We start from the raw sequence: 17514 nt of genomic DNA on the forward strand, positions 1-17514 counted from the left end.
AACTTAATTATAAGCCTCACACATGCACTATAATGAATATGTGCTTTTAATGAACATTGAATGAGATATGGAATGCGCGATTGGTTTGACGACCACATATATTTCCATTAGTTTTTCATCTTAGAGTCATCAAATGTTTATTACAATGGTGTAGCAGTATTTTCCTATTTGTGATTTTTTTTATTATTATATATGTCTATCTATAGATATAATTGTTTGCATGTAATCCTATAAAATTTCATTTATAGGATTAAAGGCAAGGCATTTATGGATCATGAGTTTTTTTATTCCACATTTTTTTTAGTTTGACTTATATTTTGAGCTTGTATTAAAGGTGGAGTTGTCATGTTCAAAACAGAGCTGGACATGTCAAGGACCAGACTATGACTGCAGTTAGACAACAATAAATGGTACCAATACTGGGACACTTATTACTTCAACTTGTCATCTGGTTCCATATGTCACCTCTAGGTCACTTTGGCAATCATTATCCAATCTGCCTACTATACTCATTTACTCAAAATTAAGGGACCTTATCCAACTTGAATAAATTATTAACATAATGATCTTGAACACATATTGGGTTTTCAAACATTTAATAATTTTCTTTGTATTTATTTTCACAAAAATTAATACTTAATGTATTTTTAATGTGTAAAATCCAAGCTAAATGAGATTATTACATTTTAATATTATAATTTGTTGGAAAAATTATCCCAAATGTTATCTTCAAATAAAATGTCAAGACTGGAAAGGAATATAGGTGACAACATCATTATATAAATTCACTAAAATTTTACATTTTAAAATCTGATACAATCATATATAATGCTAGACTGAATGGTGACGCTAAATGTATGTTTGTTTATATTCCATGAGTATATGTTATAATTATGTTCCTTTTAAGAAGTTTACAAAATGAGTAGAAATTTTGAAGATATTGAATCTGGATTGATCTCAACACATTTAACTTAATTATTAAACATGCCATGAGGGAAAAGTATATCTTTGATTTTGTGCAATGTTAATATGTTTTCTAACACTAATATCTAATGATAAGTAGTAATTAAGTGATGATATGGCTAGCTATCTTATGTACCTTTACATAATAGGCAGCTAGACATGAACTTTCGTATAAGTCAAAGAAGAAAATTTTACAGATATTTGAAGAGAATGTTCTTGTAAATTACGTGAGATCGAAATAAAATATTATTAAACATGAAAGATAAAGAAGACCAAATACCCAAAAGAGAAATCAGATACAGATTAAATTGTATGTAGGATAATATCTTGATCATGTATATATAATAGCTTCATGAGTCATGAAATCTTGATCATGAAACCATCACACTAACACATCGCACTAATCAATAGAAAAAACTACTTCCTTGAAAACAGGCCCATCAAACGATTTGCAAACTCTTACATTCATTGTCCTAATCCCTTGAAAACTATCAAGACTTCCTTGATGAACTCAAAATAATAAACTAAAATTGATGCCAGTTCGCATATTTTTTTCTAGAGATGAGGACATAAAATCTAATCAGAATCATTTGATGAAGTTAACAATAACACACCAGATGCTCTTTCTGGTCACCGAGGAATTTTCCATTCCCAATACAAAAAAATAAAAACTCCCTCTTAATTTCTAACTCATGAAACCATATTATTGACAAATGGATCTAGAAAATTTCCATCTGGACTTACCATTTTCAGAACAGTAATCCCTCAAAATTTTCAGAACAGTAAATCTTTCTTAGTAGAAGGTAAAAAAAATAACACACCGGATGTTCTTTCTGGTCACTGAGGAATTTTCCATTCCCAATACAAAAAAATAAAAACTCTCACTTCATTTCTAACTCATGAAACCATATTATTAACAAATGAATCTAGAAATTTTCATCTGGGCTTACAATTTTCAGAACAGTAATCCCTCTAAATTTTCACAACAGTAAATCTTTCCAAGTAGAAGGTCAAAAAAAAGTAATCCATTTCTTTTTTTTTTTCCTTGGAAGTGGGATATGTAGACAAACAAAACAAGGGTGAGGGGGACCAATTCAGACCCTTAAATAGGGAAATGTAGTAAAGTTTGATGCAGACAATTAAAATCCAGATTCCAGCGAGCGTGGTCGAGAACAACAAGCCCAACCCAGTTTTCAGAAACTCTCTTCTCGATCTCTCCCACTAGGATATGATCTTGTTCCTTCGCCAAATCCCAGTAAATCTGTTTTCTTTGCGATGAGGACCTGTTCTACTGCGCATTCTTCCCACGCCCACACCCTCTTGCTGTTTTTCTTCGTTTTTTCTGTCTTATTTTGCTTCTCTCTCACCCGGGGTGATGACCCAGAACGCAGAAACACGAATAGTACGACAGGGAAGGAGGGAAGTTTTGCAGAATTGATCGATCGCGCTTTGGAGAAGGAATTCCCGGAAAGCGAGCAGACTGACGGAGGTTTGGAGCCCCGAGATCTTCTTATAATGCTTTGCCCAGATTTTTTTTTGTTGGGTTTTTTTCTAATCTCACGTTCCTACTCTTCCATTGTTGAACACAATTCGACCCTATTGGTGTATACGGATTTGAATCTATATATCTGCGGTGTGTGTTTATTTTTTCTCAACTTTCTGTTTCCTGATGTTTTGAGTGTTGGGCAAGTGTGACTGGCATCTATGATTCAGATTGGGAAACATGTTTGATGTTTCGGTTCTAGTATTGTCATCATGATCCTTAGAAACATGGATATTCAAGCTGTGTTGTAGTCATTCTGATTCTGTGAAACATGATTTATGTTATTTATTAGGAGTGCTTTTCAGATTTATGAGTTTGTATTGCTGAGTGGGCATGTGTTCCTCAGAGAATAGAGGTTTATGTGTGAGATTTTCAGATTTGGAAACTCACGCAAGATAATTCCCTTTTCATTCTTAACATCAGAGTATTGTTTCAGACGTACCTTGCACATTCTTATATCTTTTATATGTAGGAATATTAATCTTTAAAATCTCTTAACTAAGAAATGAAACTCCCAGAATTTTACTGGAATTATCTTTAATTCTTTGTCTGCCTCTTTCTCAGAAACAGATGCTGGGAGCTTTAACAGCAGTGTTGCTGAGAAACAGGTTCTTTTCTATGTTTTTTTGACATTTACATTGCCTAATCGCGATCCCTGGTAGAGTAGACTTATTTGAGAAACTTGATGTTTCTATATGTATCCTGTGGCTATAAATATGATTTAATTGTCACGCGTATTTTGGTTCTCCATTTGTGTACCGGCTCTCATTCCCTTTTTATTATTGGTCATAATTTTAAGTTATAATCTCTGTGCGGCTAGGTGAAGTTATTGTTAACTGCCTGAGAATTACGACTTCAAAATAGGGACCAAATTCTACAAAAAAAAATTAAAATATGCCTTTGTTTTTGTAGAAGTTTGATTCATTGACTCCTTTGCATTATTGTCTAACTAGGCAGTTTTGGAGACGGTGGCCAGAGTAACAGCAAAGAAAAATGACTCTAAAGAGGACAGGTATTCTGTGGCCTTGATCCGAATTCTTTGTGAAGTTCTCTAGGGAAACATTTCTAACTTTTTAGCTGTTATAAACCTTCTGAGCATCTCATTTCAACTATGTCTCAGGTCATTCCAATTCCACAATGTATTTAATTTGGAATCCGATAATCAAGCAGAGGATATTCCTACCCTAATCGATCGAAAAGTGAGTTCCATCTACTTTTAGAGGAATAAAAAAATACTATCCTCAAAGAAAATGTCTGATATATTTAATGACTTTTCTCAGGACAATGTTTTCATCATCTCAAATCCCAAATCAAAATACCCAGTTCTTCAGTTAGATCTCAGGCATGCCTTTTATCTCTTCTTTGTGTTTTTTAATTTGATTTTTTGTTCGGGAGTGATGTTTTTGCTTACCTGAATATGTAGGTTGATATCTGACCTCGTGGTGGTCATTGTTTCGGCGACTTGTGGTGGAATAGCTTTTGCATGTGCTGGGCAACCCGTCAGTGTCTCAAATATTTGACCTTTCATTTGAAATTGTGAATGATGTTCTATTTTTCATGTTCTATTTTTCTCTAATCGTACATACATAACTTCTATCTCATGAAACGTTTTCTGTTGTGTTGATGCTTGGAGTTCAACTCAGGTTATTACGGGATATCTGCTTGCTGGATCCATAATTGGGCCTGGAGGGTTTAGCTTTGTTAGTGAGTTGGTCCAAGTAAGTTCATTCTCAGCGTGGCATATTCTACAAAGTGGATGTTTTTATTGTTTAATTTATGCCCTGGTTGAGGATTGTTTTTCCCGGTTGATGTATTGGATTAGTGTCGTCTATAAATGGGACTTGTAGAAGCTTTCACAGGATTGCAAATAAAAACCTTGATGGGAATAGCCAACATTCGAACTTATATTAGAAATATGGCCTGAATGAAGCTATGAGGTTCAATAAACATATCTTTCAGCCAAATAGTACTCTGTTTTATTAGTTTTTTATTCTAGAATCTTCTAGAATCTTGATAGGGATCTTGACGCGATAAGGGAAACAACTATATAAAGAAAGGTAGAAAGAAACTAATGAAAACAGGTTCAGATCGGCACCTGTGCCCTCTCCGGAGGATCTTTAGTATGCTAAGTTGACGAGCTAAGAATAAGGGCTTGGTCTCAATGATGGCTATCATTGGTAAAGGGAAGTTATGCGAGTGCCTTGGAGTGATAATTTCGTTATTGACCTCCATATGATAGATATAGTTTCTTCCAAAGTGCGTTCTTGTCCTTCATTCAGGCGTAGACGTTGCTTGCCGAGAAACTCTGCTTCAGTATTTAGTTGTTGGTTTGAAGATAGAAACTTGGTCTCAACTACTACTGGATCTAACATCCACTGAGAGATGCTTTCAAGCCATATGAGTGATCCTATGCATATCTAGTTGTTGTCTACTTGGTTGCTGCTTTTTTTCATTGTTTAGGTTAACAGCAAGAAACGAATCTTCCGCAGGTGGAGACTGTTGCTCAATTTGGAGTTATTTTCCTCCTCTTTGCCTTGGGATTGGAGTTCTCAACAGCAAAGGTCTCGAGTTCTGCTCATCTCACCTATCCTTATTATGGCTCCTAATGAAATGGTTTCACAACAATCATGACCATCTATGTTATCCTGAAGCATCTTAGTTAGCCAATATTTTTCATCTCTACACTGTTATGGTTAATATTGATCAAAAGATAAATGTAGTCTCCCTTTGTAATCATGGGTGACGAGCTTAATTTTTTTGTTTTTCATTGTTTCCAGGCCCGAAATTAACTCTAGTTGGCCTGATCCACTTAATTATTTACTGGTATTTTGGCCATTTCTTTTGTGTGTGATGTATGAATTTTAATTTGATAAACCCTGAGAGGGAGAAGGAGAGTTGGGGCGCTAGAGTAGGTCTCAACCATCTGACAGTCTTTGCTTTTTATTTTATTTTCAGCTACTTTGTTTCTCAGATATTATACGCATTTGAGTTATTTCCTATTCATTTTTTTCTGACTCTTAACTGTGCAGCTTCGAGTTGTCCGTGCTGTTGCTGTTTTAGGTGGCTTGCTTCAGATCCTTCTATTTATATGTTTATGTGGACTCGCCGCTTCGGTAGCCCTCCCCTTCTATCAATAACTAAATAACACGATGTGCTCTTTTATGAAAATTTACTGTGAAGTTTGTACTCGTTATGCGCCTGGATAATCTTTACAGTTTTCTTTGAGCTAGCATGCATATTAAATTTAACATAATTTCTTTGAGTATTTGAAAGCGTTTTTGAGAATTTATCTTTTCTGTGATAGCACTGACATTTCCCAGCTCTACAAGGAGCAGTAGCTTTTATCCACATTATTTTGAAACTTGAAAATTTTGACTAAGTAACATTCAGAGGAATTTAGAACCAAAAGAATTTAAAGGGAGTTAAAGGTTGAATGGAGGATAGATAAGGGAACGATAGATTAGGAACTACTGAATATGATAGTCTTGCCTCTTCGGCAGCCAGATACAGCTCCAAACTCGGAGGACCTCGTTATAAAATCCATTCATAATTTCTTATTACGTTCCCCGTTATTTATACACTTATTAGTGCCAATCGAATGTTCTTTTTCCGTTTTCTGCCTTTATGACTTCAGTAGGATTCAATCAGTTTCTCCGCCCATTTTCCGCCGTAGTGATGACTAGACCTTCAGATTATATTTGAATTCACACACAACAATGTGACAAATATAAGTGCCTTTTTTTACTCTTATTCATTTGTGAAAGAATCTGCATAGAATGTCATAATATGCTGTATAATATGCCATTTCTTGTGTTCCGTCATTATTGTTAGCTTCATTTGCTATCCAGTTATGCGGTGGAAAAGCATCTGAGGGAGCATTTGTTGGAGCACTCCTTTCAATGTCGTCAACTGCTGTGGTATTCTTCTTAACTTTTTCTCTCAATTTCACAAAGCAAATTCACGAGCTCACCGTGGTTATTTTATTTCATGTTTTGTGTCCAGTAATTTCATATTATTATTTAGTTTCTAAGGAGCATTTGGATTTTCATTTGGATATGATACCATATCCTAGCTCTCTCCTCTTCCACCGTAAGAACACTAACGTTCTTATCAATTTATTCACATACTTCCATGTAACATAGTAATGATTCAAATTTGTATTTGATCCTTCGCGTCAGATTTTTACTTAGAGGATGTGTTTGAAAACTAACAGCCATGTTTTTGCGTTTCATACATTCTGCTATGATGCAGTGTCAGATACATGAACAAGTGGTTTGTTATTTTTCTTTCTTTCTCTCGCTTGCTTTCAAATTAGACTATCATTTGTGATCTATACATCTCATGTTGAAGCAAGTATTAGTCACTTTCTTGTATTTAAAAATTTTTACAAAAGACGCTGAAAACTTTGATTTTTTGCAGGTCCTAAAATTCTTGATGGAACGAAACAGTTTCAATGTTCTTCATGGTCAAGTCACAATCGGCACCCTAATATTACAGGTCTAATCGTTTTATTTCAACTGTTTACATTACCTTCATCAAAGCACAATCACACTGTGATAGAGACCTTGAAAAGGTCTCCACAGGGAATGATCTTGGAAAGGTATAGAGCGAGAGAGAAGAATAATTGTTATAGGCCCAGATTGACACCTTAACCTCCTCTTGGAGGATCTCCAAGAAAATTCAGAAACACCTTCTTAGGAGAGCTACATAAATTTAAAAGAGAAACCAATCTAAAGGCAAATGACTAAAATACTTTTGACGGGGTTTCAGATGCTTATGTACTAATATGTTTTTGCTTGAGTATGTTGATACATCTTTCTGTCGTTTCTGGAAAGATTCCTCAATATTCCTAATGTTTTGCAGGATTGTGCTGTTGGCCTTTTGTTCGCCTTGCTCCCTGTTCTAGGTGGTACATCAGGTGTCTTGCAGGGAGTAATGTCTATGGCGAAATCGTCAGTACTTACTTTCAATAGTCTTTTAGAAGTTTTCATCTTGTGACTGGCAACAAATTGAGATTTCTTTTATCAATGATTCCTATCAGACATGATATGGGTGATGTTGATTTATCATCGGCGTTTTTATTGTGCAAGTAGTTGAACAGAAAATTCATTTTCTGGCCTCAATAATTTTTCATTCATCTATAATCTCACTAACTTTATGTTTTTTTCTCGTTTATTTTCTCAGGTTGATTTTGCTCTGCATGTTCTTGACTTTTCTGTCAATACTGTCTCGCACATGTATCCCTTGGTTCCTAAAGCTTATGATTGGTCTGTCATCCCAGGTTGAGTGTATAAACTCTCCAAACCATCCTCCTTTATCTGAACTACATAGCAAATCGACCTTTTTTTGAAGAAAAGTTGATCGACTTATTACTGGTTCAGTAATCTCTGACAAAAAAAATTCTTATAAATTTGCTGCTCTGTGCAGACCAATGAACTATATCAGCTAGCATCTGTGGCATTCTGCTTACTCGTTGCCTGGGTCTGTGACATGTCAGCTCTTCTATTTCCGCTCTGTTGCTTCTTCCTTCATATTGTTTAAGTTCCACGTCTTTTATGATTAATTTTTATCATCAACTATTTACTAACCATGAATTCCTCGATGTACCAGTGTAGCGACAAGTTAGGTCTCAGCCTTGAACTGGGATCATTTGCTGCTGGAGTGATGATCTCAACCACTGATTTCTCGCAACATACTCTCGAACAAGTAATTTTCCTAATGTGGCATCATCTCTTACATTTGGGATGCTTTTTGAGTACCATTCATTTAATTAAATTCGATTTATCATTATCCATAGCTTAATCCACAAAAGATAACAAATTTAACGATCATGTTTATGCAGATTGAACCCATCCGCAACTTTTTTGCGGCCCTCTTCCTTGCCAGTATTGGGATGCTTATTCACGTTCACTTCCTCTGGAACCATGTTGACATCCTTCTGGCCTCTGTGATATTGGTCGTCATCGTAAAGACAGTTGTGATCACAGCCGTTGTCAAGAGTTTTGGCTACACAAACAAAACTTCTCTCCTGGTAGGATTCTCTCTCTATCTATCCATCTGCCGGTCTCTCTTCATCCATCCATCCATCTGTCCGCTGTCTGTCTGTTCATCTACCCGTCTGTCTGTCCATTCATCCTTCAGTTTGTTTGTCCATCCGTCTGTCCATCTGTATATTTGTTCGTCTTTGTATGTCTGTCTGCCTGTCTCTCCTCATCTCTGTCCGTCCAATTATGGTTCTGTACGTTGTCGATCTGTCCATCCATCCTTCTGCCCGTCCACCCGTCCATATCTTCAATTCATCCATTTGCCTGAGCATCAGTCAGTTTATACGTCCACTCATCTGTCCTTCTGTGTGACTTTCGGTCCGTCCATTGGCCAGTCAGTTCGTCCATTTCTTACTCTCCATCTCTGCTGATGTGGTGCCCTTGTTGACATGAAGTGTGATTTTCTTCTCTTGTTATTCAGGTCGGAATGTCATTAGCCCAGATTGGTGAGTTTGCTTTTGTTCTTCTCAGTCGCGCTTCGAACCTCCACCTTGTTGAGGTATGGGAATTTTAGATAATTTGAATTCTTATTCAGTTTGATGCTGAAACGTGCTTCAGTAAATTTTAGATTTGTGTGATGCTGATCAGGAATAATTTTTTTTTGAAAATATGCTGATCAGGAATAATGTGGGGCCTTCATTTTTCATTTTAATATTTTCTCACCTTAAATCAATCATCTATGGTTTGGCAGGGTAAGCTTTATCTGCTTCTTCTTGGCACCACTGCTCTGAGTCTGGTAATTTTTCACTCCTTGCAATCCAGGTCTCTTTCAGCTCAGTTTCTCTCTCTAGATTGTCTCAGTACATCTCCCTGCTGTCTTTGGGCCTCAGAATGTCTCCATTCGACATCCATTTCTCTCTTTTGTCTTTCCTTTCTTTGTCCATTCAACTACCCATTTTGAAGACTCTAATGCGATACTTGTACCTATTTCTCTTTCTCTCTCTCTCTCTATATATATACATTTTTATCTATTTCAACAATCTATCTCACTGTTAGTGATTTCCCTAACAATGTGCCCCCCTATTCTACCATTCATCTCAGAGACTCTTTTGTAAAATCTCAGTGCTTACGTCTTAGATTCTATCTCTCTCTTTGTAATATATATTTTTTCCATCTTTGTTTTCTATTTTATTTATCTCGCTTTACACTGACCCATCTCAGGCTTTTCTGTCCCTGCCTCAATTTTTTGTCTCTCTCCCTCTATTTCAACTTAGCCATCCATCTCGAGGACTCCCATGTTATCTCACATTCTATCTATATATATACTTACATATCTCTCTCTCTTTACTATTATCCATCAATTTGTCTCTCTCTATCTCTCTATCTATTATATCTATCCTTCTATTTCTCTATTTATCTATCTATCCATTTATCAATTTGTCTCTATCTATATCCCTCTCTCTCTATCTCTTTCTATCTCTGTCTTCCTCTATATCTCTCTCTCTTTCTATCTATGTCTTCCTCTATCTCTCTCTCTCTTTCTATCTATGTCTTCCTCTATCTATCTTCTCTCTATATATATCTGTCTATTTATATCTCTTTATCTCTATCTATTTCTATCCCTCTCTCCATATCTCTCTCTATCTATTTCTCTCCCCTATCCCATCTCTAGTTCTCTCTCCAACTCTGACCCTTCTCATATTCTCAGGTCACGACGCCTCTACTCTTCAAGATAATTCCTGCTGTCATCCACTTGGGTGTTCTTCTCCGATGGTTTGCGCCTGACGTCTCTCCCGCCGAGGTGATCATCATGATCAAGCCCCATCCTTTACTTCTCTCTCTTCTCCTCTTTCATTACCTGAACCTCTTTCTCTCTCTCTACAGTTGGGAATGGGCTTTAAGCCTGACGGGCTTCGATCCGACGGCGGAAAACGGATCACTCTAATGGTCCAAACCCCACATGATTCCTGATCAGAACAAAGTGACCCATTTGATGATCAAATTTTCGTCTCTTAAAACTCTTATGTCTCTGTATTTTATTTTTGAAAATTGTCTCATTATTCATTACCAGCTAATCGCGGAGTAGATAGAGATTGAACACAAATATGTAAAGTCTGCGACTGTAATGCCATTAAAGAAGTCAATTTTGGGTGATTGTGGTCGGCCCATTTGATAAAGGGTGGCTCTTTTGGCTCTTTACATCATTTTCATCCCTAAGTAACTCTTGATAAAGGGTGGCTCTTTACATCATTAACATTAATTTATTTTTGACATAATTTTATGATTTTAAAATTATTGCTGTAATTGGTCATCCAATTACTTGTTAATTTCATTTACTTCGGCTCCAATGATCTAATTGGTCATCCAATCCAATTGCTCATAACAACAGATCAGTTACTGATGATCAATGACATGATCATCCCATGATTGCCTTTTACAGTCCAGTATGATCCAAAATGATAAATGTGATTAGTGCTTAAGGGGTTTGTCTTTCTCTTCTCAATGAGGTTCCATGGTAGGGGATTCAACTCTACCCTTGAGGCCATCAGATAGTCATTCCCTTCTCGAGGCGGCCCCATGCTTGAGGATTTAGCCCTACCCTTGATGCCAACATAGGCTCATATATGAGTGGGGGAGGGTGATGGCCCAAGGGAGACCTGAGTAGATAGATTATATGGTTGAGATAGCTGGTATTGCTGAGTAGATTGATGTTTTTTTATGAAATAGCTGGTATTAGTAGATGAGGTGGCTAAGGGGACTGTTTGAAGGAGCCACATAAGCGCCAGTTTCCCTCATCTTGTCTCTCTCATCCCATCATCTATCTCCTTCCATAGAGGAAACAACAACATGGTGCAAAACTAGATCGAGAAAGAGAGATGATAGAATTATATTCGGTGTACAATTTAATCGCACATTCTCTGTCTTGTTTAGTATCCGTTAATGTACATCATATTCATTATTATGCACTTGTGATGCTTATCATGAAGTTCAAAGGTGTGTACAATGATAACTCAATTATAATATGATTATAACATGATAATCACTTTATTCAGATATAAATTTTATACATTCTTATTTATAGGATAAAATGAGAAGACCATAGAAATATTGAAGTAGAATAACACTAACTAAGCCTACTGATGTGATGAGGATGGTTGATTTTGTAACCATAAGTGAGGTGACATTATAGATAGATAGTGAGTGGTCTTCAAGGAAATAATTCACTGAATTGATTAATATCTATCACTTGATGGTGTCATACCCAAATGTCAACAGTGTAGATTTATATCACATTTTTATAAGCGGTCCTTAAACCTGATACTCCAAAATATATTGTGGATGTACTGTTGGGTTTTGACTATGACCTAATAGTTCCTAACAACTTTTAATAGTCTTAGCTCAGATGCAGTAACAAGTCCATAGAAGACGGATGGGATCATCTTCCCTCGTAACATGACAAGACAAAATCGAAAAGAGGATGTAATGTGCTTCATATGTAAAATAGCAGCAGCTCTTGGGAATACATGGTAAAAGACAGATACTCAAACAAAAAAATAATAGGAGGTTTCATTCTGTGCAAGGCAATTCCACAATTGACGTGTTTTTTATTTTGTTTTTAAGGTGCGTATTGATTCATATTTATTTTCCTGGGCAAAGAATCTCTAGTTTGTTAACCATCACCAAGAGAGAGAGAGATACAGAGAGAGAGAGAGGAAAAGTGGGAGAGAGGGGGAGAGGGAGTGAGAGAAAAGGGAGGAGAGGAAGAGATACATAAAGGTGGAGAGTAAAGAAAGATAGAGGGGTATAGGGAGAGTGGGAGAGCGAAGGGGAGAGAGAGAGAGAGAGAGAGGGAGAAAGAGGGAGAGGGGGAGAGTGGAAGAGGGAAATAGAGAGAGAGGAGGAGAGGTGAAGAGGGACAAAGAGAGAGGGAGACAGAGAGTGAAACAGGGGGAAGGGAGATAGATGGAGCCAGAGGAAGACAAAAAAAGGGAGAAATAGAGTGAGAGAGGGCGAGAGGGAGATAGAGGGAGACAGAGGGAGAAAGAGAGTGAGATGGGGGGAGAGGGAGATAGAGGGAGAGAGCTGAGACAGATAAAGAGAGGGAGAGGGAGAGGGTGTAGGTGAGAGAAAGAAAGGGAGAAAGTGAGGGAGAGGGGGAGGAAGAGACATATAAAGAGAGAGAGAGGGAGAGAGATAGAGAGAGAGGGAGAGAGGGAGATATATATATATATATCTATATAGATAGAGATATAGAGAGACAGGGAGAGGGAGAGAGAGAGAGAGAGAGAGGGAGAGGGAGGGAGAGAGAGAGAGAGAGAAAAAAGAGTGAGGCTGAGATGGGGAGAGAGGGGGAGGATAGAGAGAGGGATAGAGAGGAGAGGGAGGGAGAGAGAGAGAGAGAGAGAAGAGTGAGAGTGAGAATGAGAGGGAAGAGAGAGGGGGTGAGGGAGATATATAGATAGACGGAGAGACAGAGACAGGAAGAGGGAGGGACACAGAGAGAGAGAGAAGAGTGAGCGTTAGACGGGAAGAGAGGGGAGAGATAGATAGATAGAGAAAGGGAGAGGAAGAGGGAGGGAGAGATAGAGAAGGAGGGAGGGAGGGAAGGAGAGGGAGGGGGAGACTGGAAGAGAGAGTGAGAGAGATGGAGGGAGAGGGAGAGGGAGACGGAAAAGGAGAGAGAGAGGGCGAGGGAGAGATAGAGAGAGAGGGTGCAAGGGAGAGAGAGAGTGTTGGATAGTAATCTTGAGTTAGTTATTTTAGGAGTTGGTATTTTGAATAAGTCAGCATGGTATAAGGAGATGTGGAGGTAGGAGCTTAGTTTAAGGAGCAAAAGACTGCGTGTCTTGGAAGACCAAGCTCATGGACAGGTGTGTGGTCATGGTTTGTTTAAGTCCATAGGCAGTTATGGGGGAGTGCCTATAAATATATATGAGTTTCATTGTTGTAGTATGCTATGTGCGTCAGCTGGTTCCTTCCTCTCTCAAAGTGTTCTTTCTTCTTGTTTCTCTGTGTGAGATCAAGAGAGTGAGAGCTTAATCTTTGTTTCTCTGTGTGAGATCAAGAAAGTGAAAACTTAATCTTTTTCCTCTGTGTGAAATCATGAGAGTGAGTGCATGTGCTTCCCTTCTCTGTGTGAGTTGCTGAAGTGAGAGAGCTAGGTTCCAGCATGAGAAAGAGAGGGGGAGAGAGAAGAGAGAAGAAGAGAGAGAGAGAGAGAGAGAGAGAGAGAGAGAGAAAGAGAGAAGGAGAGAGAGAGAGGGAGAGATAAAGAGGGACGGAGGAAGAGAGAACGAGAGAGGGAGAAGGAGGGAGGGAGAAAGAGAGAAGGAGAGAGAGAGTGAGGGAGAGGGAGAGAGAAAGAGGGAAGGATAGAGAGGGAGGGAGGGAGGGAGAAAGAGAGAGGGAGATGGAGCGAAAGAGAGAAAGAGAGAGAGAGAGAGAGAGAGAGAGTGAGAGAGGGAGGGAGAAAAAGAGGAGAGAGAGAGAGGGAGGGAGAGGGAGAGAGAAAGAGGGAAGGAGAGAGAGGGAGGGAGGTAGAGAATAGAGATGGATAGATATTTACATAGAGACAAAGAAATTGAGATAGACCTTATTTATTGAGTCATCATTCACCGGTGATTAGTCGACCTAGCATTAAAATAAAGTAAATCAATAAAATCTGAGGTTGGAGCGGTGAAAGCTAAATCAATGTAAAAAAAAGAAAAGTAATGTGGGTAATAGGGTTCGCCCAACCGATATCCCTCTGTCATCTGGTATCGGACAACCGATATCCGATATCCATGAAAAAATGGGACGGTGCCAGATATCGGATATCGGACGATATCGTCTCTGAGGGGTAGACGGATATCGGTACCGGATATCGTAGGTAGAGGGACGCGACAGATACCGCATGCCGGATATCGTTTTACGATATCCGGATATCCAAACCGGTATTCAGATATCGGTACCGGTATCGACTGACAAAAATTAAGCTATCTGTCTCATTCATTGGTTTATTAAAATCTAATAACTTACGTTTTAATATGTTATCAACCTCGATTAATATATACAGTGTAATAGTTTTATTTTCTTCCATATGGGATAACAGGATTCGCAGTTTACATTAAAATTCGAATATTGTTATCCCATATGGAAGATATTTTAAATCGTGCACTGTATATACTACACAAGGTATATTTATTAAATGAATTAATACTATATCGATAGATTTTTTATATTATAATCGGCTTATATATAATATATATTTATGATATTAATCCTTCGTCTAATAAATACAGGCCAAATTTTCTTTTATCTTCTATATGGGATAAAGTATTCAGATTTTGTTAATCTCGGGATCCTGCTGTTATCCCATATGGAAGAAGAAAAAAAAGTTTGACTTGTATATATTACAGCACCAATAAACAAAGTTAAAGCTCTAAATACCCTCTACCGCAAGTTGATTCGCCTAATTGCTCTTTAATAATGAATGAAATATATTTTTATAAAATATATTGGTCTTGTATATCGAAAAATGATATCCACACCCAATATCTGATATTGTCATCCTTCCCCTTGAGATGGAGACAGATCTCGACATCGAGATAGATATTGGTATCGGATATCGGCACTGTAGCAACCGATATCTGATACCAATATCTGATATCTGGATATCAAAATGAACAGATACCGGAAATTGCCTTTCCCGTATCCGATACAGCATCCATCCCAATACCGTCATCCGATACCGGTATCAGGACGGGCGAACACTAGTGGGTAAATCAAACTTTCCTGATCACGGATGACTGATGACGACAGTGACTAAAGTCATCATACCGGGATTGCAAGTTGCTAAATATAAGCGGCCAACATAGGCTATAATGACAATAATGTAAGTACATCTGGGTAAAACTGTCATACTTCTAAGATGAGGATACATTAGCATGACTTATGACAGGAATTAGGTCATCAAACCTTATTACTGACTGGTAAATAATTTACCAAGTGAGAGTATAAACCCAAAATATGGGCTATAACAGCAATAATGAAGTACATATTGGTAAAACTTTTATACTTCTTGGATGAGGGCAAATTAGCAGGACTGATGACATTAATTAGTTCCCCAAACCTTATTACTCACTTATAAAACCAAATACATAGGCTGTAACAAAAATAATGAATTAAATATGGGTAAGACTTTAATACTTCTAAGGTGAGGACAGATTAGCATGAGTGATGACAGCAATTAGGTCCCCAAACCTTACTAACTGATAAGTAATTGGCCAAGTGAGAGTATAAACCCAAATATGTAGTCTAGAACAATAATAATGAAGTAAATGTGGATACAATTTTAATTCTTCTAAGGGGGTAATTAAGTTTCTAAACCTTATTACTCACTGCTGAATAACCTTTTAAGTAAAAGAGTATAAAACCAAGCACAAAGGCTATGAAAATAATAATGAAGTAAATAGGGGTAAAACATTAACACTACAAGGTGAGGTCAGATTAGTATTTATGTCTCCAACCTTGTCAATTTCTGGTAAATAACCTGCAAAGTGAGAGTATAATCGGTCAAATATGATGGGTATAACAACAATAATAAAGTAAGTAGGGGTAAAACATTTTCTAGTAATTGCAGTCGTTATGCCTCCAAACTTTATTACACGCTGGTAAATAACCTTCCTGCGAGAGCAATAATAGGCTAAATGTGAAGGGTATATAAAAAAACAATGAAGTAAACAGGGGCAAACATTAACTCTAGTGATGACAGTAGTTAAGCCTCCAAACCTTATCACACACTGGTAAATAACCTTCCATGAGAGAGCTATAATAGGTCAAATATGAAGGGTATAACAACAATAATGAAGTAAGCAGGGGTAAAATATTAACTCTGGTGATGGTAGTACCTTATTACCCACTGGTAAATAACCGTCCAAGTGAGACTATAATATATCAAATATGTAGCCTATAATGGAAAAAATGAAGTAGAGGTAAAACATTAACAAGAGTGATAAGGGTGATCAAGTCTCCAAACCTTATTACATACTGGAAAATAATTTTCTAACTGAGAATAATCAGTCAAATAATAAGGCTATAACATTAATACTGAACTAAATAGGGGGATAACATTAACATGAACGGTGACTATAATTAAGCGGCCAAACCTAATTACACATGGGTAAATAACCTTTGAGAATATATATGCCCAAATAAGAAGGCTATAACGAAGTAAGTAGGGGTAAAACATTAACACGAGTGATGACAACAATTAATTCTCCTTACATTATAACATACGGGTAAATAGCCTTCCAAGTGAGACAATAATATAACAAATATGTATGCTACAACAACAATAAAGTAAGTGGGGGTAAAATATTTAGACAAGTGATGACAGGAATCAAGTATCCAATCCTTATTGCACACTGGTAAATAATTTTCCAACTGAGAGAACGATCAGTGAAATAAGGCTATAACAATAATAATGAAGTAAGTAGCGCCAAAACATTAACACGAGTGCTGCCAGTAATTAAGTCTCCAAACCTTATTACACGCTGGTAAATAACCTTCCAAGTGAGACTATAATAGACCAAAATATGTAGGCTATAAAAAAATACCAAAGGAAGTGGGGGGGTAAAACATTAAAATGGGTGATGACAGACTGAAAGTAATTAAGCCTCCAAACCTTATTAGTTAAGTGGTAAATAACCTTCCAAGCGAGAGCACAAGAGGCCAAATATGATATCTATAATGGCAATAATGAAGTAAGTAGGGGTAAAAAATTAACACGAGTGATGACAGTAATTAAGTCTCCAAACCTTATAATACACTATTTAATAACATTCCAAGCGAGAGTATAATCAGGCAAATTAGAAGGCTGTAGCAACAATAATGAAGTAAGTAGGGGTAAAGTATTAACACGACTGCGGACAATAACAAAGTATCCAAAACTTTTTACACTGCTAAATAACCTACTGAGTGAGAGAATAATTGGCCAATAAGAAGGATATAAGAAAAATAATGAAGTAAATATGAGCAAAGCAT

General features: G+C 37.2%; 1 protein-coding gene across 1 annotated transcript; it reads left to right on the top strand.

Annotated features, from left to right (window-relative positions):
• The first annotated feature begins 2089 nt into the window (after nucleotides 1-2089).
• LOC144700593 (K(+) efflux antiporter 4-like) lies at nucleotides 2090-10667 on the top strand. Its single transcript, XM_078572033.1, has 20 exons — nucleotides 2090-2452; nucleotides 3071-3114; nucleotides 3460-3518; nucleotides 3627-3705; nucleotides 3787-3848; nucleotides 3930-4005; nucleotides 4150-4224; nucleotides 4996-5067; nucleotides 5536-5619; nucleotides 6355-6423; nucleotides 6926-7003; nucleotides 7370-7458; nucleotides 7691-7787; nucleotides 7934-7987; nucleotides 8117-8212; nucleotides 8349-8537; nucleotides 8972-9049; nucleotides 9242-9286; nucleotides 10199-10291; nucleotides 10375-10667. Exons 1-20 carry the CDS (start codon nucleotides 2239-2241, stop codon nucleotides 10459-10461), a joined length of 1740 nt encoding a protein of 579 aa, XP_078428159.1. The 5' UTR covers nucleotides 2090-2238; the 3' UTR covers nucleotides 10462-10667.
• Nucleotides 10668-17514: the final 6847 nt, after the last annotated feature.

The sequence above is a fragment of the Wolffia australiana genome, chromosome 3 (assembly GCF_029677425.1).
Source record: "Wolffia australiana isolate 7733 chromosome 3, ASM2967742v1".
Taxonomy (NCBI): Eukaryota; Viridiplantae; Streptophyta; class Magnoliopsida; order Alismatales; family Araceae; genus Wolffia; species Wolffia australiana.